At 39.4% G+C, this 26,887-nt stretch overlaps 1 protein-coding gene across 27 annotated transcripts in view; it reads left to right on the top strand.

Moving 5' to 3' along the window:
- Positions 1-378: 378 nt before the first annotated feature.
- CADPS (calcium dependent secretion activator) overlaps positions 379-26,887 on the top strand; it is a 467,297-nt gene continuing 440,788 nt past the window's right edge. For all 27 annotated transcript variants that reach the window (XM_032867304.1, XM_032867302.1, XM_032867301.1 and 24 more), the window contains exon 1: positions 379-943. In XM_032867304.1, the coding sequence (XP_032723195.1) occupies positions 494-943 (450 nt within the window). In that variant the 5' untranslated portion in view covers positions 379-493. The remainder of the gene's footprint in view (positions 944-26,887) is intronic.

Here is a 26,887-nt window from a genome sequence, read left to right as displayed (position 1 = left end):
GCAGCCGCTCCCCGCTCTCTCCGCTCCAGCCTTCTGCAGCCACCCCTTACGCAGCGGACACGGGAGAGTTAAGCCAATAAACACGTAAGCGCCGCTCCCTCCCCAATCGGCAAGATGCCTCTTAGGCTCTTGGCTGCACCGACAGCTTGCAACACTCGGCATCTTTTCTGGAGGCGCCTCCTTCAGCGGCTGCAGATGGTATCCGGCTGCGAGCTCGGGGCTCGCAATTGATTCTGCCCCTTGCCCACCTCGGGTCCACGGACGCACCTCTCCTTTCCCTTCCTCCCCTCGCGCTCCTGGGTCTGAGCCCAGCTCCGGATCTCCGGGCAGAGGAAGCAGTCGCGGCGGCGGAGGCTGAGCAGCAGCACCCGCTCCCTGATTTGGGGAGAAGCACCCATCCCGGGGAGCCGACCCCCAGCTGCCTCCAGCGCCCCCCCATCTTTTGCACCCCTAGCCCAGGGCTCCAAGGACCACCCCCCTCCCAGGCGCCACCATGCTGGACCCTTCGTCCAGCGAAGAGGAATCGGATGAGATCGTGGAGGAGGAGAGCGGCAAGGAGGTTCTCGGCTCGGCCGCGTCCGGCGCGCGCCTGTCTCCCAGCCGCACCAGCGAGGGCTCTGGCGGCGTTAGCGGCGCGGGGCTCGGGGGTGGCGGCGGGGCCGGCGCCGGAGCCGGGGTGGGCGCCGGCGGCGGTGGGGGCAGCGGCGCGAGCAGCGGCGTTGGGGCCGGGGGGCTGCAGCCCAGCAGCCGCGCCGGTGGCGGCCGGCCCTCCAGCCCCAGCCCGTCCGTGGTGAGCGAGAAGGAGAAGGAGGAGTTGGAGCGGCTGCAGAAGGAGGAGGAGGAGAGGAAGAAGAGGCTGCAGCTCTATGTGTTCGTGATGCGCTGCATCGCCTATCCCTTCAACGCCAAGCAGCCCACCGACATGGCTCGCCGGCAGCAGAAGGTAGGTGCGCCGGGGAGGCCCCGGGAGCTGCGCCGGGACGTCGCCAGGCGGGCGGGGCGAACAATGGGAGCTGGCGGCGCAGCTGGCGAGGAGGAGCAGGAGGAGGAGACCGCGCCCTGGGGAAGGGGCTGCCAGGCCCCCCCCTCGCGGCCGGGCCCGGCCCAGCTCCGAGCGCTCCTGGAGCTGCGGGGGACCGGCGAGGGGCCTGGACCTCAGCGTCGTGTGTCCCCACCCGGGAGCGCTGGGGAGCTAGGCGGGCAGGTCCCGCTCTGTGGCCCGGGAGGCTCGGGGAATGACTTGCAGCCCGCGGCGCCCAGAGAGGCCTTGCTCGTTTTGCCCGGCTCCCGGCACTCTCCAGAGGCGGGCGGCTGCGCTCAGCTCTGGGCCCGCCTTCCTGGGCGTGCGCTCGGCGGGCGGGGGCACCCGGCAGGTGGGGGCACCGGTGTAGAGGGAGAAGAGCGCCTCCGAGCAGCGCTTAGCTCGCCCAGCCCAGAGAGCCGCAGCGGCAGGAGGCAGAAAGCAAGTCCGGGACGCGAAGCTTCCAGTCATACTGCGAAGGGCACGCTCCTCCCCGCGTTGGGGTCAGCTGATCCCGACTAGGGTCGTCTAAGGGTCTTCGGGCATCACTTCCCCCTCTGGCTGAAGTTCCCTCCAATCCCTCTACCCCTTCCTCAGTGACCCCAGAACGGGGGCACGCGCTCTGGTCCTTCTACCGGGGTCAGCTCCTCCACCTTCCTCCCTTTGACCCTCTTCTCCTCTTCCCAAGGTGACTTCGCCGCCACCTTCTGGCTCTCCGAGGCCCTCCAAGCCCAGCCGCTTTTGGCTTGATAAAGTGCAGCTGCAAAAAGCTTCGCAATTACAAGCATCAAAAGCTTTTTGTGTCTGAGGCTGGGGCAAGGCTGAGGCGGCCCCGGACTGCTTTTGATGTGCAAAAAGTGCCTATTTCTGTAAGCTGTTTTCCAGCCAGAGGAAGGAGGGGGAAGGTTACTGAGGATAAGGGGCAGTGGTGGGACCAGAGGAGAAGAGGTCAGGTCCCCGGTTGGAGTGAGTTAGTGAAGAAAGTCAGCGCTCCGTTGTTTCTTTTAAGTGAATTTGTCAGTTCCATTTTGAAAGAAGAGCCGGTGAAGCCCCCAGAAGGACGGTTTCTTAACGTGTGAATTTCTTAGTTGCTGTCACTCAAGTCTGAATTCCGTGTTGCTGTCCTAGGGAGTGGGGGTTTCCTGTGTTTATCCACTCTTAAGTTAGCACAGATTTCTCTGTTTGTTTTGCTTATATATGTACACACACCACCCAGCGCTGATGATTTATTTCAGCTGTCACAAGCTTGGTTATCAGTTTTATTAAAAATACGACTCATTTCCTGGTTGGAGAATAGCAGGTGGGTTACACACTTCACGCTCTACCTGTCATCTGTGCCCCCTTGCTTTTTCAGCCTCTATTGTGGATGATAGTAGACAAAGGTATCCACAGAACAATAAAGTTTTTGGATTTTCTATTAAGATTGGGTGTCTGGTTCAGGTACAGGGCCTGACATTTCAAGTTTCAGCTTGGAATTATTATGCTAATCGTGTCTTTATAGCAGGGGAAATATCCTCTTCAAAATCTATCCCCTTAATAAGAGCGCCAACCAAAGATGTTTGGCCATGAAAACTGTTGTGATTTAAAGAGAAAATATAAAAACAAACTTTGCTTTATCCGTCGAATGGTTCTAGAGCTCTGTCCTTTAAATAGAAGCTAAAACTCAGTGCTAGAATGGGGGAAGAAATCCATTCTCACAGTGGCCCATTTCTTTTAAAAACAGAAACTTCATCCTCCTGAAAAGAGCATCACGAGGCTAAGTTTTTCTGGTCTGGTTGCATGTTTTACCTGAATCAATTCAAATCTGTGGTTTTGAGGGGCAAGTGGGTTCTGTTTTTACACATGACCTTAACATCAAAGACTACAGGGCAAATTGATAACACTGGCATTTGGTCAAACTATTTTTAGTTATTGCAGCAAACTAGTGCTAAAGGTATAGTCCAGCAAAGCTGCCTCAGGGCTGTTGGCTATACTGAGAAGCTGATTATCTATCTCCTTATTTCAAAAGAAAACAAGCTTTTCCATTTCTGTATCTTTAAGTTTTTAGTGTCTTTCTGGAAGAGGGTGTCTTACTATTTTCTCCCAAGTAGAAAGCTTGGAACTTGTGTTTTTTAAGTGGGTAGTCATTGAAAGTAACAGAGATGTTTGCATAAGTATTGTGGTAAAATTTAAGGCCAACAAATAAAATTGATAAAGCAAAATTAGGCTTGGAGAAATACAAACTGTTTGTAAACTATACACGAATTTATAATACAATAGAAATGGATGAATTAGAAACAGCTAGAGGAAAAATGATGTGGAAGGAGGGACTAGAGTGACGTGGAGGGAGCCAGAGAAGACTGCCTATGAAAAAGTTGAAGTGGGGAAGAGAAGAGATCGTATTGTCAAATCATCACGCTGTTTCCCTTAAAATTACACAATCTTGTGTGTCTGTTATAACCCAACAGAGCCAGAGAAGAAAAGATCATATTGTATAGAGTATAAGACACTTTACGAAACCAAATAGTCTATATCATAACACTGGTTTCAATTTTTCAAGAACCTACCATGTGCCAAGGCACTCCACTTAGGTCATTTTTTCAAATCCGTCTTTATTTTTTAGAAGACTTTTAGATTTACTGACAAATTGAGAAAATAGTACAGAGTTCCCATATAGTCCAGCCCCAGTTTCCCCCCTTAATATCTTACAATAGTATGACACATTTGCTACAGTTAAAGAACCAATATTGATATGTATTTAACAAAAATACGTAGTTTATTGAAATTTCCTTAGTTTTTACTTACATTTGTTTTTTTGTTCTCTGTTATTTTAAATTCTCCTAACTCTAACAATGTAGGAGTTACTATTTGCATTCTTAAAAGAGAAAACAGAGACTCAGAGGTTTTATAACTTGTCTAAAGCAGTATGTATATCGGAAAATGAGTGGAAACTGAGGCATGGATTATTCTGATTTCAAATCCTGTCTTTAATATGCAACACTGGACAGAAATATTCTAGAGCAAAAAAGCGAGTCCTAGCATCCTAATAACAAGTACTTTTTTTTTTTTTTTTTTTTAATCCAGGATTTCTTCTATTTGAGTTGAGAGAGATTTGTTCTTCTCCTTTGGGTACCTATCAAATAATCAATATGGACAAAATGGACATTTAGGTATTAACCTCATAAAAAGTATGAAGGGAAGAGATGGGCTATTAGTAAATCAGAACACCAGACTTGTCAGGCTTCCTGTGTAGTTTGAGCTGAAGATTAAAAAAAAAAAGAAAAGGCATTTTAACCAAGAAGAACAATTGGAAAGGAGCAGAGGGAGAAGGTACCATTCCTGGATCATTTTGTTAATTATTTTTATTTCATTTTTCCTGGGGAAAAGATTGCCGGCTCATTATAATAATCTCCCCAGCTAAAAGAAGGGACTTTAAACAGACTATGTGAAAACACATTTTATCATTTATAGGTCTACGTTTCTCCTACTACAATGAATGTGGATAGTAGTGATAATTAATGACCAAAAAAAAAGTCTAGCCTTCTGACTGTCACAGGGTATGTTTCAGCTGCCCTTAAATGACGATCTGAAAAACTATTGTGTGCATTTTATTTGTCCTCTTTTGTCATAACGGTGAAGTGAATACCTAGAAGTTGGCATGGGAAAGCTGTGCCATATGTTTCTAAATTGTGTAGTAACGGTGATGAGTGGCTACCTCAAGTGAACTAGCTACTTAGAGATGTTACTGAGGCAATGTAAAGCAGGCACTGTAAACAATTCTGTGTAATATTTAGATTGACACGACCAATCTTTTAATTGGTTAGGAATTATAATGTCTGGATTATGAATGAATATGGGTGCATGTATATGTTTGTGTACCTGGATGTCAATGTGTGTCTGTATGTAATGAGGGAAAGGGGCAATCCTAAAATCATGTTTTTTTTTATATGAACTCCTATTTCATTCAAGAGGACTTTATGAGTATACCAAATGTGTTGTGAGTTCAAGCTACTCATTTCTATGTGATTCACCCCATAACTTGCCATGAAATTTTGGCTAATGTTGAGTCACTCTTAGCTGTAGAAATTCTGTCTTTATTCATTTACTTACTTGACTTTGTGAATTGGCCATGGCTCAAAAGCCCTACCTTTCCTAAAATTTAAGACCTAGTCCTGGCTAACTATATATGTGTATATATATATATTTTAAATCCATAATAGGGGTTCATCCATTCAGGTATGTTTTGAGGCATTTGGGTTAGCTCTTATTCAAAATTCTTAAGAGTCATCTTGTCAATGCAACATATGATATGGATTTTAAAAAATAAATGCTCTAACCTTTTTTTTAAATTTTTTTTTATTTTATTTTTGAGGACCTGGTTTTTTTTTTTTTTAATTGTATTAAATGCTCTAACCTTTTGAGGGAATGAAATGGCTTTTAAACCAGGATTCCTTCAAAAAGAATTGTTCCTCTCTTCATCAGAAAAATAATTGAAATCTTTATATATGCTTTTTGGCATTTCCCTTCTAATCGCCTTGGTACAATGGGCAGGAACTGTTCTGCACTAGTACCAGCAGGGAAATTCTGAGATGCAGAATACAAAAAAAAAAAAAAAAAAAGTATGAGAGGGCTCTTTCCTCTTTACATTCTTGGAATAGCCTCATAGTCCCCTAAAACTGAACTGAAGAGCAAAAGAAATTAAATCCTTCATTCCTGAAGAATTGTACTGTGTATAGTGGTAAAAGTCAAATGATTCATAGATCTTTCCCCTACAAAACAAATTTCATATACAGTTATTGGCTATTAAATTAAAATATAATCAGTGTTTGTGATTTGGGGCCAGGTATCTATACAACTTAAGCTGGAATGATTAAGAGAGTTCTCTTAACTTAGAACTAAGTTTTAAATAGATGAGTAGTTACTCCTTGCACCAAGCACTTGATCTCCCAGGCTTGGTGGCAGAACCAGAAGATTCCTGTGAGGTTCCTGATTTGGGGAGCTTGTGTTCTAGTCTGGAGGATAACATATACACATGTCAAATAAGTTGAAAATAAGAAAGTGTTTAATTGTGAGATGCTAATTACCAATACCAAAATGTGGGGAAAGAGAGCGCGAATGTGTGCATGTGTACACACAGAATTGGATATGCAAGTAGGGAAAATCTCCAAGGAGGAAGTAGACTAGGATTAGGTCTTTAAGAATTTGCATGATTTGTGTCAGCCTAAAGGAAGACCGATATCCCAGTCTGGAGAAGAGCCTGAGGTAGTAGTAATGTGGAAAGGAGCCATTGTTTGTGGGACACATTAGTCCAGTTCTTTTAGTTCCCAGTTAGAAAAACCCAACTCAAGTGGCGAAATCAAAAGGAAAACAAAAGGGAAAGGAAAGACATATTGGTGTTTGCAATAGGAAAGCATCCAGTGCTGGGTGACTACAGGCGTGGCTGGATCGAGGGGTTCAAATGACTTTCTTGACAGAATGAACAAAGATGAAAAGAAAAGGTACATATATCAAAAGAAACTGTGTTTGAACTCAGTCTCTGCCACTAATAAACCACCGCTTATAGGCAAGTCAGCTTCTGTCTCTGGGTAATTTCTTCATCTTTCATATGAAGAGGGGAGATGGGGAAGCTTCAGATAATCCCCAATGTGCCCTCTCTGTCTAGCAGTTGGTAGTTCTTGCTGGGCAATGTAGCTGCTCATTATCAAGACTTAACTTTTCCTTCCATCTTCTTTTTGTGATATTTTTACATTATAGGATAAGGCAGTGTCTTTGAAGAATCTGAGACAAAAATCAAGTTAAAGTTCACTTTGTCCAGCTAAATTTTTGGATGAGGAGGTGAGATCTTAAAAGTTTACAAGACTATAAACTACATGAGAGCTTGTAAATTGTGACCTGTGGGCTGAAAGTGACCCACAAGGATATTTTGTTTTGTCTACAATGCATTTTTCAGTTTTTTTAATTAGTTACCAACATTGAAAACCATGAACTTCACCCCAAATTTTGTTTTTCTGGCTTCTCTTATAACTGGAAGGTGTGTTAGTGGAAGATGAAGCTGAGCCTGAGGTGTTTTATTGTGTGTGGTTTTTTTTTTTTTTTAAGTCTCTTTTTAGGAATTTGCAAAAAGCAATAGAAATAAGTCTACCAACCCATCAGTTAATTATAATGAAATGTTGATCACTTTTAACTAAAATTATTTTTGTTCTAAGATGGATACCCTATACAGCTGGGTAGTAGGACACCAGCTGTCTGGTTCTTGCCAACACCATCTATTCTTACCATTGTTGCACAGATATTGATAATCTGACCCTGGGCACTGTAGCGCCTCCAAGAAAAGGATCTGGAAATTTGGAACTCAATGTTCCCTATCTCTGGCAACCGTTTCCTTGTTAGGATCAGATTTATAGTTTCTGCAGAATTGGAGAGCTGATGATCAGAATTACGTTGCTATTTTTTATTAGTCCAATCATGTGATAGAATTATCTGATAGTGGCATGTAAAGAAGAGAGGATGAAGTTTGCAAATGGTTCGAAGTCTGGTCATCACACTTGACACATGACAGATAGTGAAGAACTGTAGTTAAGAACATAGACTCAGAAAGTTGAATGCCCGGGTTTGTTCCCTGGCTGTGCCCCAAACTGCCTCTGTGATTTGCGGCAACTTATTTAACCTCTGTGTTACTCAGTTTACTCATCAATAAAATGGGGATAGTAGTGGTACCTTCATCCTTGGGTTCTTATGAAAATTAAGTGAGATAATACACTAAAGCTTTTAGAACAATGCCTGGCATGTGGTAAGTGCTGTTTAAGTGTTGTTGTTATTGTTGATATGTGTAACATTGTGTTATTTTAATTGATGTAGCAGAAACATATCATTGACTACTTCCCAGATTAGCTGGTTTGTACCAACAATGGACATCTTGAGGTATTATAGAGAAGTGTCTTCTTTTAAAGACAGTAAGCGATTATAAATTTCTTGAAATGGCTGAATCCCATTTGAACTTCAGTCACTGTAGGACATGTTTAAGTGGCCAACTATTAAGTCAGAAAGAGCTGAATCTCCATGTTGGGTATATGTTCTTTAGTAAGTTTTATTTGATTTAGCCCCTTTCTGAAGAAGAAGAAAGAAAAAAAGAACGGGCAGTCAACAGCATGTTAGTGAAAGTTAGGCAGCTTAAAATACTATCAGCTTTGGGGTGCCTGGGGGGCTCAGTGGGTTAAAGCCTCTGCCTTCAGCTCAGGTCATGATCTCAGGGTCCTGGGATCGAGCCCCACATCAGGCTCTCCGCTTGGTGGGGAGATTGCTTCCTCCCTCTCTCTCTGCCTACTTGTGATCTCTGTCTGTCAAATAAATAAATAAAATCTTAAATATATATTATCAGCCTCAATGTTACCAAAGTCATATAATAGAATCTATCAGTTGTACATGTGTAGACATAAATATGCTTTTCTCTTTTTTCTCCTTTTATTCATGTGGTGTTTCTCACGATCACTTACGTGTGGTAGGAAAGTTATGAGATATTTTGGGGTTAACTTTTTTTAAAAATCCCCAAATGTTGCAGGAGCACATGCTAAGCTACAGACCCTCCAGGAGCTGTAGTGCTTTGAAAAAGACAATGTGATTTTGGCAAACATGCAGAGTGATACGGGGAAACTACTATGCCACTTAAGAAAGCAATGGAAAAACATTGAAAATTCTTGCAAATAATTGTGCCTTCTGTTGCCCATGCAGAAAAACAGCCTTTTGGTGTGGATGGTAGGCATAGAGTTGTTTAAGCAAATGAGTTAAAATATATCTTGAACATCGACTTTGGTGATTTTTCTGACAAGTACAGCAACTGTTGTCTATAAGGCAGCGTGTCATAACATACTGTGTTCAAAACATTTCTTGAGGGCTCTTCCATATTCAATTTTTGTTTGTTATACATCATCAAACAACATTGTTTTGAGCCACTTCTACATACAAGAAACTCACTAAATCCTGGAGGCAAAATATGCAAAGACGTTTTAGGCAGACTTCCTGATCTCTAAGAACCTACCAGTCTGGTTGAGAAGTTGAGATGCACCAATATGGAATGTAACTTATAGTGTAAGGCAGGATGTGGTGAATGTCTCAGTCTTAAATATTGGTATGTTTTAGGTCTCCCCCTTGGCCCTTGTTATGGGTTGATTGTGTCCCCCACCCCCAGCCTCCCAAAATTCATGTTAAAGTCCTAATCCTCAGTACCTCAGAATGTGACCTTACGTGGAAATAAGGTCTTTGAGGATGTCACTAGTTAGGATGAGGTCCTTCAAGGTCCTAATCCATTATGACTGATGTCCGTATTGAAAGCAGAAATTTCAACAGAGGGACACACACAAAAAGGGAAAACACCATGTGAAGAGGAAGGCAGAGATTAAAGTAATGCTTCTGCAAGCAAGGAACAGCAAGATTGCCAGAAAATCACCAGAAGCTAGGGGAGAGGTGTGGAATATATTCCTCCTTATAGCCTCAGAAGGAGCCGAACCTGCAGACACTTTGATTTTGAATTTCTAGCCTCCAGAGCTGTGAGACAGTAAATTTCTGTTTAAGCCACCTTGTTTGTGCTGATTTTTATGGTAGCCCTAGCAAACTGCCCTCTTCTCTATGTCATCTCTCTGGGCCACTTCACCATTAATGATGGCTTTAGTTACTAACATCCCTGTACTTCCCATTCTTAGACCTTTGGCTCTACCATGGTTCTCTCACCAGCCTTCCAAACCTACATATCAAGGCTGCTGAAGATGTAGTCTCAGACTGGTACAAGCCAGTGAATGCTTCCTCAGGAGTCTACACTAAAATAAGGAACTTGTACGAGAATCTAAATTAACTCCTTGCTTTCTTCAAGAAAGTCTTGCTACAAAAAAAAAAATTGCTGAATTGAACAGCTTAGTAATGAAGTTGATGTAATTTCTGGTACTAACATTCTATCTTGGTTAAGGACCAATAATCAGTTCATGGCAGAGGTCTACAGACTAAACTTGGAAGAACATGGACTTTCATGATATTTCCCATAGGATGTCTTCAGACCACCCAACAATAGAGTTTCTCACCTAGTCTCTTTCCCCTTTATTTTCTAATTCAGTGACTATCCTAGTGGTGCTACTATATAACCAAGCTGTTCAAGACCGGGGTGCACAACTTAACTTCATATCTTCACTGTTGCTCATTCTCACCACCAAAGGCCGCACACGTCCTGTGGATAACCCTTTTCAAGTTTTCACCTCTTTCTCCTCTTCATCTTCATTACCGATGCCCCACTTTGGGTCCTCATGATTGCTGGTGTGGACTTTTGCAATAACCTTCTAACTGTTCTCTCTGCTTCCTTTCTTGCCCACAGTCCATTCAGATACCAGGGTGATCGTTCTGCAGCACAGACTCAATCAGGACCTTTCTTGGCTCAGAAGTCTTCAGTAGCTTTCTGTTTCTTGCATAGGATACACTCTAAGCTCATTTGCATGGACTAAATGGATCCTCTCTCACTAGCCAGACTTTGTTCCTATAGTTCTGCTTCCACCGTTGGCTTTAACCTATTAAACCACTTAGCATTCCTGAGCTGTGGCATGCTCTCTTGTGCCTCAGTGTCTTTACACATGCTGTTCCTCCTGCTTGAAAAGCCCTCCCCCTACCTTGCCTGCTATCACTCTCCTAAGTGAATGAGGGTAACCTGTCATTATAAAGAACAGGAATAAATAATGACTACTTGTGGGGTGTTTATTGTCTGTTGTCACTGCTGTATTGATTTATAAGACTTATCTCCTTTCATCTTTAGTAACTTACAATAACTGTAAGTAACAGTAACTCTGTAAGATAAGTATTAATCATCTTGATCCTCCATTAAGAAGACCAAGAGGCAAAGCAGTTAAGATACTTGTCTTGGGTCACACCTTTAGTAAGCGGAGAGGAGTTGGGGCCCAGGAGCTCTGACTGTAGCCTGCCCTCTTAGCCATATGTTGTGTTAACTGAATTGGAGCATTGAGCACATTTTACTTCAGTGTGTATCTGTTGTTCTCTCCTGACACTACAGAGATTATTTCGTTTAGTATCCTCTGGTGTCTACAAGTGTCTGATACACACTTGTAGGTACTCAATAGATTGTTGATGCAGAACTCGTGATTATTGAATTCATGATTATTTAGAGAAGACTAATAAATACTCCTTACCATTTATAGCATGTTCACTGAGATGATCTCATTTCTTCTTTAAAACCTTTTTGAGGGATGCCTGGGTAGCTCAGTTGGTTGGACGACTGCCTTCGGCTCAGGTCATGATCCTGGAGTCCCAGGATTGAGTCCCGCATCGGGCTCCCAGCTCCTTGAGGAGTCTGCTTCTCTCTCTGACCTTCTCCTCTCTCATGCTCTCTCTCACTGTCTCTCTCTCAAATAAATAAATAAAATATTAAAAAAAAAACAACTTTTTGAGCAGTGGGGCATATGTTCTAAGTCTCTGTATTGTGGCAGGAAAAGGGAGCCATGGGGAGGTCCCATTGGCTGGACAGAAGTATAGGACACCACCCTTGGCATCCTGAATGTACCTAGGGCTCTCCCCACTGTGCTGTCAGTCCTGGGTTCATAGTTAATATGGCTGAGGCCATTGCAGACTTTGGAAGGCCCACTCCATCTCAGAGCAAACTTATTAAAATATACCTCACATTCACTTATTTTTATATTGTTAAAAAGGAAAGGATTTTTTAAAATCTTGCTTTTAAAACTTTGTCTCTATAGCTTGGTTAATATAAATGACTGTGATTTCTTAGGAATCATGGTGCATTTACAGGAATCCTTGCAAACTGAAAAACCAACTGCACCAATTGTTTTCAAATGTAGTGATAGGAGTATTATATTTCACAATTAATGAAGTTGGCATATATTTAGAAGTCATTGGCCTGGACATATTATCATTTTGATTTTTCATTTTTAGTTTTACATATGGAGACAATACATTTTATGTAAGGTCTCAGAATTTTCTTTAGGTTCCTGGGAAGTTTCAAGACTCTGGTCACGTCACAGATAAAATAGCCTTTGTCCAGGCTTAATGGAGGAAGAGACATTTGACTTAAGCCTCCAGGTGACTAAGAAGATCAAAGGACAATGATGTGATGTATTTTGGAGTGAAGGAAAGATACTTCCAAGTATTTAGAGATGAGGTAATGCAAAGCAACTCTGAGGACCTCTGACCAAATATGATTGAATAAGTTTCCCATATTGGAGATAAAAGAAGTAAGAATAAAGGTTTGGTCATGATTGTGGATGTCCTTCAACACTAAAATACAGGCCCTGGGGAAGTGGGAGTTTTATCATTCATTTATTCATTCATTCCCCTTTGCTGTACTTTTCATCTTCGTATTTTATAACTGAAAATTTGTACCTTTTAATCCCCTTCATCTACTTTACCCATCCCTAACCCTTCTGTTCTGGCAACCACAAGTTTCTTCTTTGTATTTATGACTATGTTTCTGTTTATTTTAATTTTTAAGTTCACATTTAAGTGAAATCATAGGGTATTTTTCTCCCTCTGCGTTGACTGATTTCACTTAGCATAATAACTTGTAGGTCTGTCCTTGGCCTTGCAAATGGCAAAAATCTCATTCTTCTTTATGGCTGAGTAATATTCCATTGCATACTTATATTCAATGGGATATTACTATATTATACATAGTTTTTATCCATTTATGGATGGATTGCTTTCATATCTTGACTATTGTAAATAATGCTGCAGTGAACATGGGATGCATAGATCTTTTCAAATTAGTGTTTTCAGATTCTTCGGATAATACTCAGTAGTGGAATTTCTAGATTATATAGGAGTTCTATTTTTAGTTTTTGGGGGAACCTCCATTCTGTTTTCCACACGACTGCATCTATTTACATTCCTACCCACAGTGCAAGAGTGCTCCCTCTCTCCTGTGACTTTGCCAACACTTGTTACTTCTTGTCTTTTTGATACTAGGCATTCTGACTGGTGTGAGGTGATACCTCATTTGTGGTTTTGATTTGCATGTCCCTCATGATTAGTGGTGCTGAGTATCTTTCTGTGTGTCTGTTGGCCATCTATGTGTCTTCTTTGGAAAAATGTCTATTCAGATCTTCTGTCCATTTTGTAATTAGATTATTTGGTTTTTGTTTTTTTTTTTGGTTTTGAGTTGCTTAAGTTCTTTATATATTTTGGATGTTAACCTTTCATCAGGTACATCATTTGCAGATATCTTCTCTCCTTCAGTAGGTTGCCTTTTTATTTTGTTGATGGCTTCCTTGGCCATGCACAGGGTTGATTTTGTAGGCAGTGAAAAACCACTGAAGAATTCCCAGCAGAGCTGAAACATGACAACTGTAATATTTTAAGAAGACTAATCTAAGCAAAGCATGTAGAAAGCATGGAGAAGGGAGAAAGGAGGAGTGTAAATGTCTTCGTACTATGAGAAAAAGTCATTATTTGGGCTTGAACATTTTTATCCAGCACAGATCATCTTTATAGTATTGTGGGGGAAGTATGTAGAAAATCTCAGAAAATTAATGCCTATATGTGGAAGTGTCTTGAATCACTAGTTCAAAAGCACTGCTTTAGAATAATTGTTGATAACTGTCTTCATTTTATCAGAGTAATTTTTATGTATTTGTCATAAATGTGTGGGGTATGTGTTCATTTCTCTTCTCAAATATCTTAAATATGTGAAACAAAATTGCCTGCCCTTTAAATTATGTTTAATTTTAGTGACCAGTATTCTAATACTTTCCTATGTGGGTGCAAAAGCACTTTTGCGTAACATTATGAAGAACATAAGGACTCTTGGACAGAGATCGTAGTAAACCTGGTATAATTTCAGAAAATGTATGTATGATTCCATTAAAGGTTCCAGCTGACCCTGAGGATTCAAATGGAACTTAATCTGGCCCCAAGGGGGCATGAGCCCCACAATAAGCCCAGGCTCAGATCAAGCCCACAGAAGGACAGAGGAGGGAGAGAAAATTCCAAAGAATGCCTAAACAGACTAGAAGAGAATCTTGGATTTGTCCCTCCCACCATATGATTCCATCCTAACACCTGACCTAGATTTGTATAGGCAAACAGGGTATAAGGAACATTCATACTCTGTCCTTTCTCATTCCTCAAGTGGGAAGATTCTGATCTTAGTAGTAATGTTTGAGAAAATATTGGACTATATTTATTAGCGGTCTGAGTCTCTCCCATTGAAAGGGAAGCATACGGTTTCCAGTGGTGTCTCTTCTTGTGCATTCTTGGGTACCATCATCTTTTCCTTTTTCTGTTCATAAGGATGATGTGATTTGCATATGGACATAGGAAGTAGAGAAAGGTTAGATGCTTCAGTCTCATCTTCCAAAGTTCTGATAATTAAGAGGGAATTTGTTTTTTATTTGACATTGTTATCTGTGTGTATAGTTCTCTTGAGAGGGTAGGTGACATTGGTTCAAGATAAGATTCTGGTATTCTTGGGTCACCAAGTCATGACACCATCTCAAGGTTTCAAAACACCCCTTCAGTTGCCAGAGGGTCACAGCCGGTGTCCTGGAGGAGGGCTGCATTGTAGCTGAGGAACAGCTAGAATCTGAACGTGGGGTGGCAGGAGAATAGGTATTCTAGGGACAGCGTGAGCAAAGTCACAGAAGCCACACAAAGCCAGAACAAAGGGCACTCACAAGGCATAAGTGCAGCAAGGTGGCTTGGAACCAGGTCGTGGTAAATATCGAACGCTATTAGACTTTGTCCATTGTCCTTTATTTTGCAGGCAGACAGGAGCCTCCGAAAATGATCTGTACTCCTGGTAGCTCCAGTTGAAAAAGCACTGAACTGAGGCATAGGACCTATCAAAGATAATGCAGACATCTGGCTGATTGCCAGATGGGGAGCGATTGGACTTGACCTTGTCTTGAAGTGATGTGTTTTCCTATAAGGCACTTTGAGGCTTCAAAATCTCCAAAGAATAATGCCCACACAAGCAGAATGTCTTATTTGCAAAGGACATGACTCGCTCTAGCATTTTTCCATGACCGAGTTAGAAACAACTTCCTATGAGCTTTGACAACAACTCCCCATCATTTGCTACCCTTCCTGTCTGCCCGGCAAGGGAGGAAAGAAAAGGATTTCTTGCTGCTATCTACTTTTCACAGGCAGCCTATATACTGCTGTGTATTATGATTCAGCATTATATATAGACCTTCAAAGTGAGCACACATAGGTTTAGATTTGTGGTTGTTTTAATTAATCAGAATCACATTGCCCACACACCTTATCTCCCTGGAGCAGCAGTTCTAAACAATCTTGGATCTCCTATTTAGTCCAATCAGCTTTTCAGATTTTTCCTTTAATTTCTGTGTGCTGAGAGCTCAGAGCTATCTTTTAGTCAATATTCAATTAGGATTTGAGTCAGAGGGCTGTGTTGAGCTCTTCGAGAGAAGTATAGAAGTTAGTCATTCACTCTCACCACTTTTCACTAAAGAAATAGAGGTTTGCTGCAGCATGAATTAAATATTATGCCAAATTAAGAGTATCTTTACTTCCTTATGAGCTAGCAATAAATGACATTGTTGGAAATTCAACATTATACGTATTGTATACACCAAAACTTAGGGAGATTTATGATCTATAACATTACCTTGTCTATTCATTAGTTAGATCTCTGCATTTCTGTTGGGTACTCATCCAACAGGCTTTCTCTAATCACTATCCTTTGGCGTATTCTTCTGTTTCCACAATCTATTACTCAATATTATTTTTCTCATAGAGCCACATTTTCAGAATAAAAATTCACTCCTAGGATTAAAAAATTCCAAAGATTGTCTGCAGATAAAATAGCAACAAAGATGTTGAGAGAATGCCGTGTATTTTTAAAAAAAAAATTTATTTACACCAAATTTACCTGCCTCCTTGAAATGTTTTTGGGTTCTTTAGGGACAACAGCAATATGAGACATTTATGCTAAGTTCGATGAAAATTTTCACTTGTTCCCTGACCCCAAACACATATAAGGCAACACATATTACTAAAGTAATGTGCACAGTCTGCAGAATTACCCATTGAATTTCATCAATATAACCAGCCAATTGAGAGGATTCAAATGAAACTTTCATTTACACCTTATAAATATTGTAAAAATCTACATACCCTACGTAGTGGGCACTTGGTTATCTACCTGTTATGCATTCCCCATTTCTAAAGAGAATTAATATTTTTTAGATCATTTTCCCCTCATCCCCAGCTTCAGAAATAGTTCCAGGTTAGAGCAAGCCCACCAGAAATGGCACTGTACTGGAAAGACCACTGGTTTATAGGTGACCGGGTGACCTAAATTGACCCCATCAGACTGAAGGGAATGTTTGGGAGAAAAGTTTTATTCCTCTTCTCCTGATGGACACACCAAGAAACGTGCAGTCATAACTACCGGCAGCCATCTTAGAACTGTGAGGAGACCTAGTTTTGAAGCCGGGCTGAAGACTATGAAATAGTTGAGATATGGAAATGACATGAGTTTGTGATGACAGTATTGGGCCACAACATTCAGCCATACCTGGAGTCTACCTTTTATTCTGATTTCTAAGAACATAGTAAATTCCTTCCTTGTGCAGGTCATTTTGAATTGGAATTTTCCTTAAGTTTAGCCCAAACACCTCTCCTTTATGCTGTATTTCTTTTTAAAAAAGGAATTCTAGGACTTGAATTATAAGCCTTAACTTTTGAATTTATTTAACATATTTAAATTCAGAGAAAGGTAGAACTATAATTCTATTTACCATATAAGAAGCAAAATAAGAATTCTTTCCTTCTCTTTGTATAATTTAGCCCAAAAGAGCTTGTTGATTAGTATAAATCATGTCTTAGTGTATAAGGTTAGCTTTTATTATAACTAAAAAAAATAAATTCATTGAATTTTTTCAGTGAATTCAATGAAATCATTCTTCCTCACTCTGGCTTAAATTGAATATTTTACATATTTTTCTGTAAATAAAACATTCAGAAAAATCAAATAGTATGGAAATATATAAAGTAAAATTTAAAGTAATCCGGGACGCCTGGGTGGCTCAGTTGGTTAAGCGGCTGCCTTCGGCTAAGGTCATGATCCCAGTGTTCTGGGATCAAGTCCCACATCAGGCTCCTTGCTCAGCAGGGAGCCTGCTTCTCCCTCTGCCTCTGCCTGCCACTCTGCCTGCCACTCTGTCTGCCTGTGCTCACTCTCTCTCTGACAAATAAATAAATAAAATCTAAAAAAAAAAAAAGAAGAAAGAAAATTTAAAGTGATCCACGAATCCCAAAGACATTCAGTTTACACATAAAATATATTTGTATTATCTACCTAGATATATACTTTGCATAAAAGTAATAATTCTGTACCTATTGTTTTGCAGTGTGCTTTTTTGCACAGTAGTATATAAAGGAAATCTCTTCATGTCAGTAAATATAAAAATGTCTGCTTCTAAATAGCTTGTATTTAGCAATCTAATCTAATGTAGCAATCTAATATATGGATGCACCATAATTTATTCAACCAGTTGTATATTGATTTGTTTCTTACTATTTGCATTCTACAGTGAACATTTTTGTGCACATATATTTCTACAATTTTTCTAAATTTCCACATTCTTTCAGTGTGTATATCCTTAATATAAAAAGCATGTTCGTTTAAAATTTTGTTAGCAGTTTCCAAAGCATCTGTAAATATTCACTTTCCCACTAGTGGGGAAGTGGAGAATAAGCATGTCTGGTTTTGGTTTTTGTTTTGTTTTGTTTTGTTTTTTTTGTTTTGTTTTTTGCATGTCTCCTTCCTCATGTTAAAACTGGACAACTTTGAGGAGCCTGGGTGGCTCAGTCAGTTAAGTTGGACTCTGTATTTAGGTTTAGGTCACGGTCTCAGGGTCTCGGATTGCACCCGTGTAAGGCTCTGTAGTTAGTGAGGAGTCTCCTTGAGGTTCTTTCTCCTTCTATCCCCCCTTTGCCGAACGCCCCCCACCCCGCTGCACGCGCGCGCTTGCGCACTTGTGCTCGCTCACTCTCAAATAAATAACCTGATGGGTATTTTTTAAAAATCTCTATTTGTGGGGCGCCTGGGTGGCTCAGTGGGTTAAAGCCTCTGCCTTTGGCTCAGGTCATGATCCCAGAGTCCTGGGATTGAGCCCCCAGTCGGGCTCTCTGCTCAGCAGGGAGCCCGCTTCCCTCTCTCTCTGCCTGCCTCTCTGCCTATTTGTGATCTCTGTCAAATAAATAAATAAAATCTTTTAAAAAAAATCTGTATTTGTATTTCCTTTTGACATGTTTTATTGCCTCTTTACATTTCTTCTTTATAAATCCCCTGCTACATTCCATCCATTTTTGGGGAGTTTTTTTTGCTTTTTGCTTTTATTTATTTATTTATTTATTTTTTCAGATTTTATTTATTTGACAGATCACAAGTAGGCAGAGAGGCCGGCAGAGAGAGAGGAGGAAGCAGGCTCCCTGCTGAGCAGAGAGCCCTATGTGGGCTCTATCCCAGGAACCTGGGGTCATGACCTGAGCCGAAGGCAGAGGCTTTAACCCACTGAGCCACCCAGGCGCCCCTTTTGCTTTGTTTTTAAGAGCTCATTCTATTTTAGTGGTATTAGCACTTTGTCCTATGTGTGAAATTTATGTTTTGTCCTCTGTTGTTGGATCTTTTTTGTTTGTTACATTGTTGACTTATTTCTGCTTAGCTGAACAGAACTTTTTAATGTAGTGAAATCTAACCACTTTTTTTTATGGTTTCTGAGTTTCATGTGGTGAAATACCTTTTTCACCCACAGATTATGAAACAGTTCATACATATTTTCTTCTACTACTTTATGGCTTCATTTTTTGTCTTCACATTTTTGACTCGTGAAATTTTTTATGGTGTAATGACTGAAGTATTTGAAACCAACTTTTCAAGCAACTGGTTAGTTGTCTCATTATCGTAGATTTAATCATCTATTTGCTCTCCAGTTGAGTGCCTCCTTATCAAATACACTAAATTCTTGTTAATATTTGCTTGGGGTTTTTTTGGTTTTTGTTTTTGTTTTGTTTTGTTTTTTAATTCTGTGTAGAAAGCCATTAATCTTACTTTTCCTTTCTGCACCATAAGCACTATGATTTCATTACCAGCTTTATGATAGGTTTTAGGATATATTAATAAAAAAGCTTTTTATTACACTCCTTCAGAATATCCTGACTCTTCTTGAATTTTTTATTCTTTGGGAAAATATTTTTTAATGATTCTCTCAGTTTGAAAACAAGATCATTTGGATTTTGATTGAAATTCCATCACATCTATAAATTAATACAGGGAAAGCTGACACCTTTATGATACTGAATAATTCTAAGTACTAAGAATATCTTGACATTAGTCCAAATATTTTTGATGTGTTAAAATTTGTTTTTGCAGTTTTAAACATATATGCCCTAAATATTTATTGTTAAATTTATTACTAAGTAAACTATAATATTTATCAGGTGAGTACCCTTTCCTAACTCCCTGCATTAACCAAAACTCTCCATTCCCTCTGCAAAGCGTACGTGCTCAGGACCAGTGGGTTACTCTCTAATATACCTGGATACTTCTGTGCCCCCATCAGATGAGCTGTATGCTCATTAAAAGTAATTGTGTTTCCAAACCTATTTAAGGTAGTTTCTGTAGTTACTGTAATTTTATAATTCAATTAAATATTATATAACAATGGATATGATTGTGAAAACAAGGGATAGTCTTTGTTTATATTAACCAAGTTGATTGCCTTGGGACAATTCAATGACATTTTTTAAGTGTCATTAAATTGTAGCTGGGCAAAGCTATAGTAACATTTTGATTACCAGAAAAGTCATAAAAATCTAAAAGTTTTTTTGGTCAGATTGCTTCTTAAGTTCTTTAATCTTTTTACTCCTTTTGAAAGAAAAAGAAACTGGCACTCATAGACCACATATAATGGGTATTAATGAGGACGTGGAACTTCAGTCCATGTACCTATACCTAAAAGGCAAGGTTGTAACCCTACACCAAAAAATCAGCAAACAAATAATCATAAATGTTCAGTAAAATTAGATATTTGTTGCATAATGTGTTATGACTCTCTACTTCAACTATTTTTTTAAATTAATTCAACAAATACTATCCTGATTGTATTGGATAAGAATTCCACAGCACTTTATCTTTTTTTTGGCATGTACAAAAAAATAAAATTTTTATTTATTTTTTTTAAAGGATTTTTAAAATTTATTTAACACAGAGAGAGATCACAAGTAGGCAGAGAGGCAGGCAGAGGGTGGGGGGGAAGCAGGCTCCCCACTGAGCAGAGAGCTTGATGCGGGGCTCCATCCCAGGACCCTGAAATCATGATCTGAGCTGAAGGCAGAGGCTTAACCCACTGAGCTACCCAGGTGCCCCCCCCAAAATAAAATTTTTCTATGTATTTATCACTTGTTATTCTAAATAGTTTTAAGCTATTTTTGTTGTTTTTTGAGAATGAAGTATCTCAAAATAATAATTTTGCTTTTTTTCTCATGTGATTATCTTTCTTCCTAATTTCATTGATTAACTTTAAAAATAATTTTTTTTTAATTTGACTGAGAAAGACACAGTGAGTGAGGGAACACAAGCAGGGGAAGTGAGAGAGGGAAAAGCAGGCTTCCCACCGAGCAGGGAGCCGGATGTGGGACTCAATGTGGGGCTCAATGTGGGGCTCAATCCCAGGACCCTGGGATCACGACCTGAGCCAAAGTCAGAAACGTAACCACTGAGCCATTCAGGCACCCCCATTCTTTAACATTGATTTCTTTGTTACTATATATGGCAAGATACCATTGTGCTTATCCCTTCAGGCATAAACTTTGAAAAATTCTAAATCAAGACGATTAAATTTGTCATAGTTTCCTTTAAAAATAATTGACACTTACATCTAGTGCCATTAAGTATGCCCCAAGAGAGGCTGAGATGTATGTTTATTTTGAATAGAGCTCATTCTAAATAGCTTAGCCTAGACTAAAAGCTTTAAAATGTATTGAATGAATACTTACAGTTTCGAATCTTTGAAACAAAAATATGTAAAATATAAGAAGCAGTCAACTTTTTAAAAAATCAAGAAATTAGCACTCCATCTCCATTTTAATTCCACTATTATTTGACGTTTTAATGAAGAATTTGTCAGGCACAAAGGGGAAATGTTTTCAAGCTCAAGGGTAGGAGCTTTTATAGGAAGAAGATAAGGAAAACAGAACACCATTTTATTTTATCTTATTGTTATTTTTAAAGATTTTATTTATTTATTTGACAGACAGAGATCACAAGTAGGCAGGGAGGCAGGCAGAGAGAGAGGAGGAAGCAGGTTCCCTGCCGAGCAGAGAGCCTGCAGCAGGGCTTGATCCTAGGACCCTGGGATAATGACCTGAGCCGAAGGCAGAGGCTTTAATCCCCTGAGCCACCCAGATGGCCCCAGAACACCATTTTAATAATGACTACACAATCCCAGCCAACCAAAAGATACATGCCATCTTTTGCAAGCTAATCTGTTCCTAACTTGGTGGTATTTCTTACCTACATTCATGTAAGAAAGCAACATATAAAATCCATAAGGATAGTCAATAAACTCTTCTTGTTCATGTTCCTTGACAGTAGAAAATACCCCATCCTATCGGCATTTCCCAGAATCCCCTTTGTCATTAATGTGTGTCCTCCTTCAGAAATGTGTAGCTCGAAGCTTAAAATTATACTCTTTATATTAGAAACTGTAGGATAAAATTCACTGCACCAAAAAAGATGAATGTTCCTGCCACTAAATACACTGATTGCTTGCTGTGACCTTCACAGGGCAAAACTGTGAAAGGAATGTACAGAGAGAAACTTACTGTTTTAACAGGAATATTAGTGATTTTATTCTATCCATTCCAGCCACAAAGATTCTATTTCTCAACTTGCATAATTTCAGAAGTGTGGAATTGCTGATTGGAGTTGTTGAAAAGCAAATCACTTTAAAAACTATGAGCTGAGATTTCTGCATTTTAATTCGTTAAAAAAAATTTTTTAAAGGCCTTGAAAATGCTGCAGTTCAGGCCAATGGAGCATCCACAGGTTGAGTATAAAATGACATCAAGAAAAAAGAATTCAGTCTCTCTTTATACTTATTTTATTCTATATATTTTAGATGCTCTCTCACATCTTATCACTCTATTCTTGACTATGGGCCATAAATACTGAAAAGAGGGTGATTGAGTATGATGGAATCCATTTTAACTTGACCTGGTAGAATTATATTTTATTTTCTGAAGGTTTTTTTTTTTTTCCTTATTCTGCCTTACAGAAAGAGGTGATAAAAAGTGGCAGTGATCAGAGTGCTGTCTCCCCGTTTGTTCTGCTGTTCATATAGGAATTCAGTTCGTTCCCTTTGTGCAAAATTAATACGTCAAATGCAAGATAAACTGTTTGAACCATTGCTTAGATAGGCTTCCAAGGGCTTGCAGTACATTTACATATCACTGGAAAACTGGGAAGAAGATGCCAGAAGATATTATCAGTCCAATATTTTTAAAACATTATTTTAAATGAAAAGATAATCAAATATTGAAGGAAATCAGTAAAACAGCACTAACCTGAGTTATTTTAAGTTTGTAGTTATTTACTCAATGCTATATAGACACATGCATAAATAACTAAGATATGAAGTGCTGAGCAGAAAAATGCCAGAGGGAAGAGACAAAGAAAGATGGTTCATGGCTTATGATTGCTCCCAGGAGGTGGTTTCTAACCTGAGTCCTAAAATATTACTGATATTTCAAAAAGTAGAAAATCATAAATCACCTGAAGCAAAGATATGAAGGTACAGAAGCGCAGGGCGTTTTTAAAGAACTGGGGTCATATAGTTTGGCTGGACCATGGAATGTGCTTCAGGAAATTCAAGGTAAAAGGGGGCTAGCTAGGGCCTGATCATGATAAACCTAAAAGATCTGGCCGGTGGATTTGAGATTATTTTATATTTAAGAAGGGATGAGTTCGTAAAGATTCTTAAATAAGGTAAAACTACACCTATAAGAGGGGTTGTTGTTTGTTTGTTTGTTTTTTGATAGTCATTGAAGTGTGGGTGAAGACAGATTAGAGGGTATAAATTAAAAAGAAAATGTTAACAGTCTCATGATGGAGCCAATTAATGGATGGAGCCATTATGAATTGAACTTGATTCCTGGCAGAGGAAAAAGAAAGAGATAGATGTAAAAGTCATCTCGAAGGCAATGCTAACAGCGTTTTATAACCAGAAGTGGTGGGGCAGGAACTTTTTGTCATACCAAAAAACAAAGGAGCTATCAGTAAAGTTATTGAAGACTACCAGGTCATGTGCAAGCGACCCAGGAACCTATGAGAAAAGGCTCTGACTGGCCGAAGAGGGGCCAGTTGACCATTAGTAAGGGTAATAACCGATACGGTTTGAAACTCATCAAATTTTTTCAAATGCATAAGTTTATTATGATACTAAGAAAAAAACCATTCTTTGGTAGCTTTTGGAGGATGTTAGAAAACCAATATATTTTAAAAACTGATTAATTAAAGGGAAAGACTTAAGCATTTTTCCTGTCTTACTTAGAAGTGTACTTTAGGTCAACCAGATAAGGGGAAGTTTTTCTTTGCAGAGCATTTCAAATAACTAATAAAGAAGAAATGATAGAATTGCAACCCCTAGTGAATTAAAGGGTCTAGGCAGTGATCGTAAGTACTGACAAAATAGAAAAAGAAATAACTAGACTTACGTATCTCCTGATGGAAGCACAAAGCACTGCCTACCAAGTGTTCTGGCTAGAAAATTGAACTGGAATCTGATCCGTCATCTAGATCTCACTACAAAATTACAGGAAATACAAGTGAGAGAGGAACATGTCCCATGCGCAATGGGGCTGAATTCAGAAAAACTCAGGCTGTCAGAAACTTTTCAGAATAAAAACACCAGTTTTTTCAACAGCAACAACATCATGGAGAAAGATGAGAGAAAAGGGGCAGGAGGTAGGAAAAGGAGAAAAAGTTGATAGATAAAAGAAATTTAAGAGACCTATTGATCAATTACATCAAATACTTCGGGCAGCAGGGATTAAATTGAATTTGGGATTTAAATTCTGAAAACCCACTCCTGACAATTATGATAGGAGTAACAGCCATGAAAATCACTCATATTAACATGGGTAGGATCAAGCATTTTTCCTGTCTTTCTTCACAACTGCACATTAGTCCAGTATGTTGAGGGCTTACTATGGCCTTATTACTTATAACCTCATTTGATCTTCATAATGACCCTAAAAGATATTCATTAACTATCTTTTTTTCAGAGGTAATGGAACTAAGACTCGGAGGTAAATAAACTTGCTGAAGATCATGCATTTGGTAAATGGCAGATTCTATGTGAGAGGCTACATTTTTGACCTCTCAACATCTGGACACTTCTATTAAAGGAAAATTGTAAAGATATGAGTCTTGAGATATGGGGCTCAGTCTTCCATGATGGAAGCTCAAGATGCTATCTAACAAGGCCTGAAAATCTGACTTAGGATTGGCCTATAGGATGGGCATTTCCTTCTGAAAAGAAAAATATAAAACAGGCAACGTAAAGGTATAAGAACTATTTAGAATTTATTTCATGAGCAATGATAACATCCTGTGTCCAGTGGGAATAAAGGAAAAGAGAGTTAAAAGACTTACCCTGTGATGGTGAATATCTATGCCTTTTTCCAAGAATGAGCTGGCTCTTTCTCAGCAGCCTGGCTTTAGTTCTTGCTTATTTTCCAAACCCATTCTGCCTTCCTGAAGACCCTTGGGACCTACCCAGTAATTTTCTAATAAATTGGGTTTTCTTGTAAAATATAATAAATTGTAAAATACAATAAAATCGTAAGTTAATCATGATTAGTTTCTCTTCTTTGCAGTCAGCCTAGCAAGAATGTGACCATGAGTTTGTCTGGAACTGTGCCTCTCACTTTGCCACATAATTAAGACCAACAGTCAAAAAGTGGTTACCTTTTTCTCTAGTTTACATATTATACTATCTTCTCATTTGCATTATTAGCATATGGAATATACCACATCTTTATTATCCATTCATCTATTGATGGGCATTTAGGTTGCTTCCATATCTTAGTTATCATAAATATTATCCATATGGGATGCATATGTCTTTTCTAATTAGCATTTTTGCTTTCTTTGAATAAATACTTAGAGGTACATTGCTGGACCATATGGTAGTTCTGTTTTTTAATATTTCGAGGAAACTTTACCCTGTTTCTCACAGTGGCTGTACTTATTTACCTTCCCACCAGTAGTGGTGAGAGTGGGCATCTTTTTCTTGTGCCTGATCTTAGGAAAAAAGTTTTCGACTTTTCTCCATTTGGCTGTAGTTTTGTCATATATGGCCTTTATTATTTTGAGCTATACTCCCTCTGTACAGGCATGTTTTATTGCATTTTATTTTATTTATTTTTAATTAACATATGATGTATTATTTGTTTCAGGAGTATAGATCTGTGATTCATCAGTCTTACACAATTCACAGCACTCACCATAGCACATACCTCGCCAATATCCATTACCCAGCCACCCCATCCTTCCAGCCCCTTCCCTCCAGCAACCCTCAGTTTGTTTTGTGAGATTAAGAGTCTCTTATGGTTTGTCTCCCTCTCTGGTTTTGTCTTGTTTTATTTTTCCTTCCCTTCCCCTATGATCCTCGGTCTTGTTTCTCAAATTCCTCATACCACAGAGATCATAAGAAAATTGTCTTTCTCTGATTGACTTATTTCACTTAGCATAAGAGCCTCTAGTTCCATCCACATCATTGCAAATGGCAAGACTTAGTTCTTTTTGATGGGAGAGTAATATTCCATTGTGTATATGTACCACATCTTTATCTATTCATCTGTTGATGGACATCTAGGCTCTTCCCATAGTTTGGCTCTTGTGGATATTACTGCTATAAACATTGGGGTGCGTGTGCCCCTTCAGATTACTACATTTTTATCTTTGGGGTAAGTACCCAGAAGTGTAATTCCTGGGACGTAGGGTGGCTCTATTTTCTTTTGAGGAACCTCATACTGTTTTTCTAGAGTGCCCATACCAGCTTGCATTCCCACCAACAGTGTAGGAGGGTTCCCCTTTTTCCACATCCTTGCCAACACCTGTCGTTTCCTGTCTTGTTAATTTTAGCCATTCTGACTGGTGTGAGGTGGTATCTCATTGTGGTTTTGATTTGTATTTCACTGATGCCAAGTGATGTGGAGCACTTCTTCGTGTGTCTGTTGGCCATTTGGATGTCTTCTTGGCAGAAATGTCTGTTCACACCTTCTGCCCATTTCTTGATTGGATTATTTGTTCTTTGGGTGTTGAATTTGATAAGTTCTTTATAGATTTTGAATACTAGCCCTTTATCTGGCTTATCATTTGCAAATATCTCCTCCCATTCTGTCATTTCTCTTTTGGTTTTGTTGACTGTTTTCTTTGCTGTGCAAAAGCTTTTTATCTTTGTGAAGTCCCAATAGTTCATTTTCACTATTGCTTTTTATTTTATTGTACTTCATAGGTATTGTTTTTGTTTTTGTTTACAAATTGAAGGTTTATGGAAATAGCAGGAGAATTAGAATTAGAATTGTAGCCTGAAGATGTGACTTAATTGCTGTGATCTCATGATAAAACTTTAGCAGATGAGGAGTTGCTTCTTATGGGTAAGCAAAGAAAAGCGTTTTCTTGAAATGGAAACTACTCCTGGTGAAGAGGCTGTGAGGACTGTTGAAATAATAACAAGGGATTTAGAATATTACATCAAGTTAGTTGATAAAGTAGCAGCAGGGATTGAGAAGATTGACTTCAATCTTGAGAGTAGTTCTGTTGTGGAAGAAATGATATCAAACAGCGTCATTTGA

The sequence above is a fragment of the Lontra canadensis genome, unplaced genomic scaffold, assembly GCF_010015895.1.
Source record: "Lontra canadensis isolate GAN:19392208 unplaced genomic scaffold, GSC_riverotter_1.0 scaffold34, whole genome shotgun sequence".
Taxonomy (NCBI): domain Eukaryota; kingdom Metazoa; phylum Chordata; class Mammalia; order Carnivora; family Mustelidae; genus Lontra; species Lontra canadensis.
Note: the sequence above shows the minus strand (reverse complement) of the source record. Positions and strands in the feature narration are given on the sequence as shown.